Below are 14,603 nucleotides of genomic sequence, written 5' to 3'. Positions count from 1 at the left end.
GCAAATAGTTATGAAGACAACTTTCACATGCCAGTGACCATGTCCTGTGATCTGTTCCTGAAATGTGGACACTAGCTGTTCTGGTTTCCTTTGTTCATTGTAAAGAGACAAATAAACACATCATTTTCAATGCTTACCTATAAGAATTTTTTTTACTGCTTTAGGAGTAGATCTGCAGAGCTGTGATGTTCAAGATCTCGTAAAGTTTTTGTGTTGTGACCTGTTCCACAAATTCTTTTCTCACTAAAACCTTACTCATCAAACAAGTAAAACATATGTACACCTTAAGAATGCACAGAAATACACAAGTTCAGATTTCTTTCTTCTTCTGGTCTTGTTATACAAAAATAAGACATTTTGTATTTACTCTTAGTCATACATAAAGGTACATTCTGGTCATTGGGAGAATGCTAATTTTGCTTTATCTCTTCACTTCGGGGTTTCTTACGCCTCCAGCTAGGATTTGGCTAAACCAACAGCTGAACTGATGTTTGGCTCAAGTGAGGAGGTGGAAGCCTCCAGAAACAGCTGTGACTGCCTGAGCAAGCTTTTGTGCTACGGGTAGGCAATCTCATTCAGGATTTCTCTGCCCACTCCCTTTTCCTCCAGCTGATATTTTGTTCCCTGAAACATGCCAAAGGCCACTTTAGTCGTTTATACAGTTCTGCTTTGAGAAGAAAAATACTTGAAAAGACACAGTTATAAACCATGAGGTGATAGAGCTACTTAGAATTATAATAAAAATATACACTTGTTATTGTTTGTATGAATGATCAGTAACCCAATGATGCTTAACAGCTCTTTCTCCTCTATTACTGAAGCTGAATATAAAATCCAGGCCAGAAGAGTTCAGGTATAACAGAAAACCATTTCTATTCACTGAAGCATGTCAGGGCATGCTCTTAATTACACCACTGCACAGAAGCACATTTAAAAACACATTGTAAGAACTGAGGCCCTAAAAGCTTGTGGCAACGAGTTTAGTTGTGAGGACACAGCAACAGAAGACAACACTGCCATCACAACACCAAGTTGCTGTCAACGTTCAGCCAAGCACAGTTCTAGACCTGGGCAGGGACCTGGTTTGGGAGCACATGCCAAGGCCCTGCTGCAGTGGGAGGAAGCCAGTGTGTTAGGACACCTCATTATCCCTGCAGTGCCTGCAGTTTCACCAAAAAAACGTGCCTAGTTTTCTCATCTCATCAGGCAGAACCTTCTCACCCACCTGTCAGCACTCTACCAAAAATACCGCTAGTAGGCAGGAATTCTGTGAGGGAGCAAAGACAGAGACGAAGTGTTTCCCTCAGTGAGCAGTTACACCTTCCACTGCGCCTAGGATTGCTCTAATACCTATGGACTCCCCACTAAGCAATTCAGACTGTCAGTATTTTTGGAGATCCTCTCCTTCCTGTCAGCTAGCACTGTCAGAAAAACTAGACATGATGTAGTTGTGTAGGCTGAAACTAAGAGAATTTTTTTATTTTAGGCAGAGTGTGGTGTGAGGCTTGTCTGCATCACTCACATGGCTGAGCAGAGACTGAGGCAAGCTGGAGGCGGATAGCTAAACTAATGGAGACAGGAAAACTCTAGGACAATTGTTTAATATCATCCTGTTGATAAGGCACTGCATGGAAAAACCAGTGGAAAGTACTTCCACAGTATCCAGAAGAGAAGCTCTGCCACTGCAATTAGAAATAGGTGCACTAGAGTGTGCTTAGGGGAGGAAAAATATCAAGTTCTGCCATGTAGCAGAAGTAAACAGGCACTTCACATGCTTGTGTGAAAAAATTCCACTGTTAAAATTGCAAGTAAGCTACTAGAAGAACCAGAAGAACTGTCAATGACATATATCTCTATTTAAATGATTCGTTCCAGGCATAACCTTGGTGTTTTCTTTACTTTAATTGGCTAGGCACGCATATCAAAACTTGAGCATGCCTCTTCTTCAACAAGTGGATAACTTCACAAGCTGTTAAAATAATAAAGCATGACAAGTTAATAAGTATTTTCAAAGATGTTTTTGTTAAAACCAGAAACAGAAGCCAGCTTTTCACTTCATAACCAAACAGCAAAACATACTTGTCATATAACCTAATTCGCTTGTTTATGAACAAATGACTGCAAGTAATCACGTTTGGATTGACAGAGGGTATATACATAATGAGATTCCAATACATCTGGATCCTTCAAACACTGTCTGAGTGCAGTGCTTAGCAGCATACATTAACAGGATAATGAGGCAGAGTCACACATGAGCAAGCACTTTACATAGCACAGTTAATCAGTGCCCTGGTAACTTCCCTTTTACCGTACCTCACCATGTTCTGCCTGCCATGGCCACGACTGATCCACCAACATTCACATAACTGAGCCTCTCCTCCCTCTCCAGGGCTGTGGTGCACAATAAGCAGCTCTGCTGGTGTGTATTTCACCAACAGAAAAGGAAAGGTCACCTATTCAGAAAAGCATGGCCACAAATTTATCCATGGCACAGAGATAAGGATGCCTGCTCCCACCACCAGCAAGGAACAGGGAGTGAATTACCTCATTTCACAGCCCACACTGCACGAATTCACCAGCTGCTTTTCCTCAGGCACGCAGTGAAGAGAGGAGAGAGCACAAACCAGAATCACTTTTTGCCCACACTGCCCTGACAGAGGCAGAAATCCTGCCCTCCTGCTGTTGGCGGCAGAGCTCCTACCAACATTTACATGCCAGGTGTGCTGCGATCCTATTTCCCCAGTAACAGTTTCCATAAGGCAAAGCAGAAACCCTGGGCTTCTTGGCACTGTCTGATGCAACCCTGCAGCTGTGCCACCCAGCAAGTCTGCCGTCACCATTTTGGAGGGCTTAGTTCTAGAAGCACATGCCACGTGCCTGCTGCAGGTGTCAGGATGGATGGCAGCACAAACACCGACACCGCGAGAAGGGAGCGCTCCAGGTGCCCACCCTTTCACCAGCACATCCCATGGCTGCTCATCTTCGCCTGATCACCTAGACACATCCATGGCTCTATGTCCAGCAGCACACCCCTCACTCAAGTAGCATAAATTAACTCTTTAAGATTTGTATTAGTAAAAAAATCCCAACTAATCCTCAAATCTCACACGTTTTTCCCCTGTGGGCAGCACTGACACCACATTCAAGAGATCTAAATAGCCACCAAGATTCTTATTTTTGTCACAAAGTGGCTAACAGAGCTTGAAAGCCATAATAAGGACACATTGGAAGATGTTTTCTAAAAGCAGGAAGACAGTTTTAAGGTAAATGCCTTCGGTGTGTTCCCAAACGTAACTAAAATTTACTCAACAATTTTCTTTTCACAAGAAGTTTCCCCTCTTCAGCAAACTGAAACTGTACAGTAATCCCATGTCCTTGAGAGCATGCAATGAATACACTGGTAAATCAGATTTATTGCACAAGAATATTTTCTGAAAGCTTGCAGATTTAAGAACACTGCAAAGTCCTGCACACAGGCACAAAAATCATAGCTTAAATTTCATTAAAAGCTCTTCTTCTTTGGATTCAAATAGAAATATTTTTAGGGGTCATATTTCTGTGGTCACTACAAAGACATATGGTTGACCCAAATAAGGGACTTTCATTTTGCCTTATTTAAATTATGGCTTTTATTGTTTAGTTGCATTCTCTTAAGAAAATATGAAGCTGTGAAACCTAGTCAATCTCACAGATGTTACTAAAGTGTACTGCTACAAACAAATGCTGTCCTGCATGAGTCTCAAAGATGAAAAACCCCTGGAGCAGCCAAGGGCTGTAGTGATATGTTCTTCACACGTCTCAGAAAGCTTCGGCTGACGACTGCAATGCAAATGGACTGTGAAGATGCTCTGGCCTGAGAGCAGCCAGATTTCTGTCACTCACTGCTTCTCAACCCTGTGAAAAATAAATGTCACGATGGAAGAAACTACTGAGCTGACTCAAGATACTTGAGGTGATCCTCACAGCAAAGTAAAATTAATGCTCAACCCTGAAATAAGCTGCCCACTGCCAAATGTACTTATAGCATCTTAATTCTTACCAGATGGATTTAACAGTGGTCTACAGCAAGGGTCTATTTGGCACTAAAATTACCAAGGAATGGGCACTGCCAATGCCCAACTTCTGAAATTGCCCACAGCTACCATACCAAGGACAGCTGAGGCACATGCAGAGCTGCCAGGCGAGATGCAACTTTTATAAATTATCTTTTAACACTGAAGAAGTCCTAGGAGGAGACAAAGAAATAAAAAAGCTCTCTGGACTCCTCAGCTCTGTAAAAAAATAAGATTTAGGAAAAAGTATTTCAAGACAGACATAGTACTGCTCACGGTGATAATTTATAAAATCAGTATCCTCATAACACTGAGCTGTTAGTCCAGGTTACAAGATTATCTACGAAAAAGAGCCCAACAAGCCAACATGATACTGGATAAAATTATAAGAAGTGATAGTCTGCCAAAGCTATGACACACTGACACACTGAATTCAATCAACTCCCTGCCTCCGGTCTACCCCTTGATATATAAGGCACCAAGAATATTCAAGGTATTTGACCACAACTTTTATATTACAGAAAAAAAAAAATCAAAGTAATTTAAAAGAGTAATTAATTGTCCAACAGAAAAACTAAATGAATACTCAGTTAAAAAAAACCCAAATAACACTTTTGGGTGGGAATGACTTCTCTCAATGGGCTGTGCTCTCAGCCTCATGTGTGGGGAAATGACCCACTCCTCCATCCTCCTCCTCTAATGAACTTTTACCACATGTAAGAAAGTACAACATTGACCACACACAATGAGCAGAGTGCTGGTTGACAGAGAAATTACAGATAAAGGCCACAGCCACCATTTCTCCTCCAGAGGAAGTAATTATGTGGCCACCTATCCCCAGTAAACCCTTGGAAACATCAGTATCTAAGATTTATTCTAATCAGGGTCAAAAGATGCATGTCAGCATAGGAGAAGGATGACAAACACAAACACTGGCAGAAATGACTGCATAAACTTCAAATACAATGAAATCAGATAAAAAATAACATATGGAGGGATTGAAAAATAGAAAACAGGAGCTAAGTGCTAATGAGCATGAAGTGCTTAAAAGTCTAAATTTTTTGCCTCCAAACCCTACCTTGCTATCTAACAGACATACAACCTGCAATAATTTTTCTTTCAAAACTGCAACTGAAGAAAGACACCTTAAAAGTCCAAGTCCAGCTTCTCACTCCTGCAAGGAACTGCATATAGTCCTGTTCATAAATTTATGAACTTCCTTCTACATGATTAGACTTCTTACGCCTTTTACCAGAAGACTGTTGGAGCTCCTTATGCTTGCAGATACTTCCTTATAATTTGCAGATTAAATTTATTCATGGCCAATTTATATTCATTTGCTCTTGCAATGACATTGTCTTTTAGCTTAAATTAGGTTGTAAGTTCTCCAGGGCACTGACCAAATTTACATAAAGACAGAGTCCTGAGCATAACAGTTCCCTGATCTTAATTCAGAGCTTTGCTTATGATAACAAGACAATAAATAATAAAAATTAGTTTTTATAGTTCCACTAGTCTGATGTTCTTCCGCCACATCTCTCATTAGTGTAAATGCACTTGCATGGAAGCTGATCAAATATATCATGATGACTCTAGGTGAGATTGCAGTTCTGCCTTACCTCTAACAATTACCAAAGAAAACTCAGCAAAAAATGGGTAGAAGAGCATGTCCCTTTTAACATTAAAACATGTGGTGGAACTGACCAACTCAACTCATGTAGAAGTCTGGAAAACACACAAAAACCAGCAGGTTCCTTCTCACAGTCAGAATTCATATTGATATAGGCAGGTCCTTCTCATCACAGAAAGTCTTGAATTTGGGCTCTCCTTGAAGACTTTTGCTCAGAATAAACTAGTCCTGCAGAGCCTCAGTAGCATCAACAATGATATTCTGCAGCATTAGAAACACCTATTTTGTATCCATACAAACATCCATCATATCTAGAAACCTTACTGACAATAAAACTTCCCTGGTACTTGGTACAGATTTTGTACACCTGCTGTTTTGGCATCTTCTACCAGACTGGTAACATTCTTGTTAGTCTGCAGGCCCAGCTTTGCTAAAATGACACAGCCGCTGCCTGGGCATCAGACGGAGTGTGCCATGTGTTTCGTTCACAAATGAACGAAAATTCTAGAAACATTGTACATTTTCTGGATTTCTTTCATTATTTTTTTCAGGGAATAACTGGTCTGAGTTGCTTTCCGTGCCTTCTAGCTGCTCTGGATTAGTAGAAAAGCAAGTTCCAACTCTGAATTCCAGCACTTATCACAAATCAAATCGCAGTGGTAAAGCAACATATTTAAATAGCTCACTGAATAGCCTCAAGAAAATGCTGCACCCAGAATGTTAATGAAAACATCAAATTAATATGATTCCATTTTCCAGATGCTGACAGAAGTAAGGTTTAACAAAAAATTGAAGGCCCAAACCTCCCTTTTAATTGATTCAAAGCACCAAGGACACAGGAGAGAGTACCAAGCAACTGCTACAAAAATAAAGTTGCTACAAAAATAAAGCTGCAGAAAGAAATAGGGGGATTCATAATCTAGCTTTTGCTTTTTTTCAATAAAAACAGATTCTCATTGCCTTTCACATAAGAGACCAAGTACTAGATATTAAAAAAATAATGCGGGAAAAAAGTAGTGCTTAGGGAAAAGATGGATAGCTTATAAGCAAACAAACCTGTAAACTGGGTGTACATATGCTTGTCTATACACAAAGAAAAGAGGGGAGAGGGCAGATAATGACAACAATCGGAGCAAGCAGAAGACTGGTTTGTAGTCACTCATGAAAACAGCACTGGGAAGAGCAGGAGTATTTCCTCTCTAGTTAATTCAGTTTCAAAGGACTGAACAACTGGACAAAATCCACCTCAGAAAAGATGATAATATTGAAGTTTCTGAAGATATTTATGTAGATTCTCTATCTTTTTCATGAAGAGACTGAAAAAATGAGAGCAGGAAAACCAGACTGAAACCGAGTCACTCACCCAAACACCTGTAGGGAACCACAATATGTGGGTGGCCATTGCACTGCTTCCATCCCCTCTTGCACCAGTTCTGGATCGTAACTGGCTGGTTGGCTTCAACAACATTGGTGATTTGCAATTCAGGGTAGACCTGGAGTTGAAAGTATTAAAAAGGACAAATGTTATCACAAATATCCACTCTAGGTCATGCAATACCGTCGCATGTGTTTGGAATGTGGATATCACCAACACAATATTCATTTTTCTTCTCTTCTCTCTGTTCTGCTGTGTGATGTATTTACTTCACAGTACGACTATGTGCACTTACCTGGAAAGCTGGTGTGTCTGTTCATCAGTAAAAACGTGGTTGCCAGCTCAGAATAATTATGGTAACAGCTGGCTGTCAAAATTATAACTTGGCCAGTTATGCTTGACTAAGCTAAAGATCAGGTAAACAGGTGTTTCATGGTTAAATACCTTCTCCTCCATGTCTCAGTTATTGCAAAAATCCATATGTACAGGGCATAATCTTCATTCAACTAAAATTGATAGCATGCCTTTATGTTTATCTCAACCATTTTAACAAACATCATAATTCTTTCCCCCTGCATAGTATCAGTCTGTTGAATGAGTTATTCCTATTTAGGCTTACATGACCAATTTCTAAATTGCTGAGATCAACATTCTATCTGCCTTAATACTGCAATACTTCTACATCCATGACCATGCCATCACAACAAACTGGTTGACTAATTTATTGACAAACCACAACTTCGGCTTTCTATCCCCCTTAACCCCTTTATCCCATCCCCCTTTTCCAGTTTTACTGTCAATAATGGCTTATATGACCACCTTCACTGAGGATGGGTCTTAGTCACTGACTTCTGTGCAGACTCACCTCCCACACTCACATTTCATTCCACCAGGAGCACATTACCTCCCACTACACTGGGAAGGAATTTCAGAGCACACAAACCACATCCTTATGGATACCACTTAACAGGAACATGTGCTCCTGGAGCACACCAAATGAGTGGTTAGCCCACACCAGCAGGCCAGGGCCAGCCAAGGCAAAGCCTGCCAAGTGTACTCAGCGTGGACACTCAGCCCCTGCTGCTTCACTCCACGCTCCCAACTCACTGCACCACAGCAGCTGCTGACATAGCCCATGGCTCTTGCTTTTCATTTTTCAAACTGGCTATCTACCAGCCCTAACATCAAACTCAGAAGAAGGTTATAGTTTTCCTTTGCTTTTTCTCTAGCAATCCTAACCAATTTCCAAGTGTGCCAAATCTGAGGATTTAGGTGCACTGAAAACTACTGTCTACTCGTACCTACCAGTGGAAAAGCAAAACAAGGAACAAGTCTGAAGTAATTGCAGATGCTCCAAAAACATCCTGTAGAGAAGGAACATAATCCAAAATAGAGAGAGCTGCGTTAAGATTGGTGAATTCTGAGAGTCCAAAACCACTGCCTGAAAAACCCCTGTAAGAACCTCAACAGCCCTGCTGATTTTTCCGAATCATGGATCTCCACCAAGCTCACAGCAGGTGTGCAAAACCTGCATTAAGTAGCAGGGAGGTTTTATTGTCAGTAAAGTTTCTAGATACGATGTATGTTTGTAACAACATGAAATGGGTATTTCTAAACCTGCAGAATATCATTGTTGATACTACTGAGGCTCTACGGGACTAGTTTGTTCTGAGCAAAAGTCTTCAAGGAGAGCCCAAATTCAAGACTTTTTGTGATGAGAAGGCACTCCCCTGAACAAAGGCTAAAATCTAACTCTGGCAAAAAATGAAACAAGTAGGCTATTTCACTGCAGCTTGAGCAAAAGTCTCAAACTTTAAAAGACACTAACAAACAACACTACAGCATTCTCACATATGAGATCAGTAGTCTTCGAATGATTATGCTCTGGTCCACATGCATGGGAACAACAGAAAGTAATCAATGCATGATTGGAAATAATTGGATATAATTCTAACTTACATGAAGAGACAGGAAGGGGCTAGTACAATTGTAAAATCAAACTATATTAACAGCCTAATGCACAAAACAAGGGCAGGTACAGTAACAATGCCAAGGAAATGACTACAGAACGAAACACTGCTTAAACAACGCTATACAGTTTGAATGTTAACCCTGCCTTCTATTACAAAATAGAATTTTTTAATCAGATACTTCTTGCCTTGTGCAAGCACTTCAAAGAAGCCATCTGATAGATCTCTGCCAGTTTTGACAGCACTTTCAGCTCACTACAGCCGACGGCTGAAGCATCGGGGAGGCTGAAGGTGCAGCCTTGGATGTTAACCCAGCACACGAGATACAGCACAATTCAATAAAGACCACAGGGCTAAACTGAAGAGTTAAAGAGGGAAAGTTTCCTGCCCTCAGAAGACTGCAGCTTTGCTTTGATCTTTTTGTGACTGAGGCTGATGGTCATCCTCCACGTTACAAACAGAGCACTATTTTCACACTGCTCGCTGAAAATGGCTCCAAAGGAACTTGCAGCTCCCCCTTGCTCCATCAGTGCTTCAAATCCTGAACTCTGAACTTAAACAGCAAGGTTCAAGGAAAGTTCCCCTTTCTTCCTCAAGTTCTATATCTTTTCCCTTGGGTCCCCTCAGTTCCACCAAACATATCTGCACACGCTCATGCTCTTGACTCCTGTCACAGCACTGCCAAAATGGATTAGGAGGTCACACAGCAGGAAACTTCACACCTTAACTGCTGTGTAAATATTACACCACAAGGCACCAGAGCTGCCTCAAGAGCTAACAAAGACACTGCAAGAGAAAGATTTGATTTTCTCTGGACACTGCCTTTAGCACTGCCATGTTGCACTCTTCCAGGTTCGTACCTCTGCAAATATCACATTCCAGTAATTACAGCCCATAGTTATGTAACACTGGGTGCTGTCACAAGCCATGTGCTTGATATATCACAGTGACACCAACACCTTCTCATCGGGGACATCATAACATTCCTCACGGTTAAGTGTCACTTGTCACTGACAGAGGAAGTAGATGCCTTAAATGAAGACAACTAAAAACATTTCACAATGGCTGAACTGGAATGTTTCAGAAAAAAATTAAGACAAAAAAATCAAACCAATTTATTCATCCACATGAAGATGCACATAGCTTTAAAGCAACAGAAAGTAGGATTTTGATCATTGAGAACAGACACGCTCAGTTGCTTTCCTGAGGTGAATTTCTAATGAGTAAGAGTGCACTATTAGTGTAGGGCCTCACTGAAACAATAAGATTAGAGAGGGAAATAATTTATTACTTTTATTTTTACTATTTCCCCAAACCACCATTTTAACTGGTGGTTAGTACAGTGAACCAAATTCTAAGCAGTTAACAGTATTTGTCAAAAGTACGCAAGGACAAAGAAACACAAAGGGGCCTCTTCTTCTGCTTCTACATCAGTTACTAAACTCCTAATTTCCTCTGACAGGTCACACAAAGCTCCGTTCACCCTTCACGAGAGAAAACAGGCTTTGAATTTCATTATCAATAGGTTAATGCCAGTGTATGTGCTGAGGAAAGTTCCCCTCACTAGACTTACATAAGGTATTTGCTCTGAATTGAAGTGGGACCTACTTAGTGGCACAGAAAAATGAGCCTCATATTTATTTATAGTGTCCCTAATGAGCCAGTGTTCCTTCTAGAGAGTCCGCATGAGCAGTGCTACAAAGTTGCAGGAGATTCAAACTTTCAAAATTATCACAACTTGCTGTAGAGCAATTCCCTTAATACATCTTAAAAGAAACCACAGAAGAAACAGAGATCAACTTAATCTAGAAAATTTAACTGGCAATCAAGAGTTACAGTTCATTTACTTCCACTGACATTACCAGCTCTCCTTATATACCGACTGCAGAAACAATAATCTAAAAAGCCAGTCAGGCTTCTGAGAATTTCATATAATCTTACTTATACTTGTGTTTACCACTACTAGCTCTGATTACAGATGGATTTAGGACTAAAATGTGTATCAGCTGTGTGATGCTTCCAGTTAACTTCTGGCAAGTTGAATCCCCCCTCCCCCCCCCCCCAGGAATATTCATACAGATAAAAGAAATTAAGAAGTTACAGCTATAAATAGTCAGAACAAAAATGAGGGTGGTTTTAGCAGTTGCATCTTTAGCAACTTGGATCATATGAACACTTTGACAGGGGAAGATAACTCAAACTAGGATACAGTTTGATTACATCCAGACTTTCCCCTGTGCTGTCCTCCCACAGCCTTCCCCAAAAAAGAAAAACAACAAACAACCACACAAGTTAGTCTGTGGACAAGTTTACTTCCAGCTGAACCATGTGACTTTGTGCTTTAAATATACTATACTTACAGTATCGATGTTACTTTAAATACTGAGAACTGTTCACAGCAATTATCAGACAATTTGCTTTTTAAAATTGTAAACAAAAATCACAGATGTGACAGAGGTAACCATTTGCCTCTGTTTGAAATGAGCAAAGAAGTGGGTTTTTATCACTTCAGTGAAGTAATCTGCAAACAGTTACTACAAGCACAAAAGAACATACACATTTAATAACCAATGTTTAGGAAGACTGTGGTCTTAAAATTGCCTGTGGAAAACATCCTTTGGCAGCAATCACATCTGAAGGACAGCTAAACAATGCTTCAACTATGAAAACAAGCCCTCAGTTCCAGATCAACAAATTATAGTTGGATCAAAACCTATTTCTATTCCTTTCTAAAGTATATACATGCTTCCCAGTATTTTGCACTGATGTGTTACTGAAGAGCAGTAACAAGCAGACCTGCTGCACTCATTTCCACATGTTTGGCATGTCCATGCAGAGGAAGGATATGACAATGATTTCTGTGTCTCTGCAACCTTTCCACTCTGTGCCTTCGGAAGCAGCGACACTGCAGAGTCCCAGGAGTGGTGTCACATGAGCAGCAGTGACACAAGCACCATCAACCCTGAATGAAATGCCCTGTTCTCAGCCCTGCAGTCTGTGTCTGGAGAACAGACAGCTATATGCAAAATAAAAGTATTATAAGTCTCAATGTAAAAATAGTTTATTACTGGTTTTTACAACAACTTTTCTATATTACTACAGTGGGTCTTGGTGTAAGGTAACATTGAATCTTCACTGACTAAGTTAAACTCAGAACTGGGACTCAAGAAGCAGGAAATTTTCATCTGGTTGTTTGTTGGGTTTTTCTGTGGGTTTCTTTTTCTCTTGGTTTGGTTTTGTTGTTTGAGGTTTTTTAACTTGTTGCTGCAAAGTCGTGTAACTTAAATGCTAAAAATTATGCCAAACTAAAAAACCTCCACAGATAAAGAACATGAGCATCACAAACTCTTGCGTAAAGACCCTTCCTTGAATGCTCTTATTTACAGGTAAAGAAAAAAACCCAAATGTTAAATTGCACACACTTACCATATGGAACTACGGATGCTTATTGCATTTTATGTTGCCACATGCTTCAACCAGCTTATGTAATTATTTTGCCTGTTTCTCCAGCAGCTGCTGGCTCAAGTTATGATTTTTAACCCTTGCCTTCCATGCACCTGCTCTTGCCATAACTCTTGATCAGACCTGCAGGCTAACCATGTGAAGCAACACCCACCAAAACCATAAATAAAGCCCAGTAAACCTGTGGTATGTGAACTCTGCAGTCCTCTGCATGGACTCAAGAGTTGTTAGAGGCATGGGCATAACCCCTGCACTGAATCATCAGGCAAGAGGGAGAACAGAAGACATGCAAAGTTTAGAGAGATTTTAACACACCAACAGAAAAACACCACATGTGGTCAACTTTACTAGTCCAGAGAGCCCCAGAGGTCCAAGACAGCAGCTGTTGTGCTTGACAAGAGATGAACTCCATATTGCCACGCTGGCTATCTCCCAGCCACCACATCCTAGCCTCCTCCAGTTTTTCTCTGGTATTTACACAGTCAGCATTGCCTAACACAGCTCTCCCTATGGCAGCCCCCTGCCCAGGAACCATCATCCCTCTGCCCAGCATGCTCCCGCGGTCAGCAGGAACACCTTTCCTTCTCTGCCACATCTCTGCTGCTTCAGCTGTGCCCTGTGATGCTCAGCTACTCGCTCCTAGGCTCCCTTCTACACACAGAAGTGAAGCTACAGGGCTAGCTGGCATCCCAGTTTTTTCTGTCATTCTCTGTGACCCAAGCAATGCCTTCACTTGCTCAGGGGGAATTACAAAAGGAGAGTCAAACGGCACTAGCTGCATTGGAGCAGCTTTCAAATTCTCTGTCATGGGCCAACAAGAGAAGCAGCAAGGCAACCAAGAAGGAACAGCTCTGCCCCGGTACCACGAGTCCCAGATGTCTGCTGTTGCAAGTTAATCAGCATGACATCTCAGGTATTTGAACTAATTTCCAGCTGCCATTTGGGAAGAGTGTATGTATATACCCTTTTAACCCTGCAGTTTAAAACGAAATGGAAGTAATCAATTCCTAAAATCAAAACCCCACGCAATTACCTAGCATAAATAAGTAATCCCAGGCTGAATGTCTTCCAAACTAGACAGAGAATTTTTTTCTTTTAATTCCAAATTCTCAGGACAAGTTTCCAGAGACATACTACTTCTTACCTTCAGTCACATCCCCAAGCATCCATCCATAACATCCCTCAATTTTTAATAGCTGCAGTCTCACTACCTGAGTCAACCCTCAGCCTCATCTAGGAGTTTCACATACTGCTCTTATAACTATTTCTTTGGGCCCACCTGGCGAATGGGCCCAAACATCCTTTCCAACATCTCAGTTGCTTCACTGTCACACACAGAGTCGCTGTTCAAGAGTTTCATGCCACAAAACTCACCCACTATTTCCACTCCTTTCACCCCAACTCTTGCCTCTCCCATCTGCTCAATGTTGGCATCCTGCTGGTTCCTGTTTCAAACCTCTCTGCCCACCCCCAGTGACTCTTAAGTTCCAAGAGGCAAATGCTCTGTCCTCTTCTCTTAATCATCTTTTAAATTTGTTCATTTTCATCTCCAAGCACACAAAGCCAGCAATCTTTTCAACACTCAAACTAGTTTCCTTCTTTACTGATCCTATCCTATACAAAGGAAAGTGAAACATAACAAAACATACAGGGGGTGTGGGGGGGTGTGAGAGAGAGGGGATATGATGAACCTTCTAGGCATTATCCACAGATGGGGGGGGGAATGATGGGGGCAGACATCAAGATGTTGCTGCCGTTTTACCCATGGTCACAAGAACATTCACTCACTGCTTTTCTCTGTGAGCAGGGCACATGCAAAATCTTGGTATAGTATCCCAAGTACTTTGGGTATGGAGAGCAGTAGAAACATGAGCTGGTTTTAGTGCAGTGACCAGCTGGGTTGGTTTGCCCACCTGAAGGTTAATATATACACAATCTCTCCTGTCAAAAGTCCCTAACATGCTTTTATCTGGAATTTCCCACTAGACTGCCACTTACCCTGTAATTAAAGCATTCAGAAAAGCTGCCAGATGTGAAGCAGCCTGCTCAACCCTGAACACTGACACAGTGACTTTCTCTGAGCACTTTCTTCTGCACTCAGGGAAGGCAGAAGC

General features: G+C 41.2%; 1 protein-coding gene across 1 annotated transcript in view; it reads right to left on the bottom strand.

Annotated features, from left to right (window-relative positions):
• Positions 1-13,906, bottom strand: part of LOC114000141 (amyloid beta precursor protein) — a 140,494-nt gene extending 126,588 nt beyond the window's left edge. Inside the window, exons 1-2 of the mRNA XM_039383864.1 lie at positions 13,769-13,906; positions 7,046-7,175 (exon numbers count right to left, since the gene is read on the bottom strand). Of these exons, the coding sequence (XP_039239798.1) occupies positions 7,046-7,175; positions 13,769-13,906 (268 nt within the window). The remainder of the gene's footprint in view (positions 1-7,045; positions 7,176-13,768) is intronic.
• Positions 13,907-14,603: the final 697 nt, after the last annotated feature.

This window comes from Pipra filicauda, unplaced genomic scaffold (assembly GCF_003945595.2).
Source record: "Pipra filicauda isolate LSUMZ 115617 unplaced genomic scaffold, ASM394559v2 scaffold328_size813605_pilon, whole genome shotgun sequence".
Lineage (NCBI taxonomy): Eukaryota > Metazoa > Chordata > Aves > Passeriformes > Pipridae > Pipra > Pipra filicauda.
This window is presented reverse-complemented; position numbering and strand designations above follow the sequence as displayed.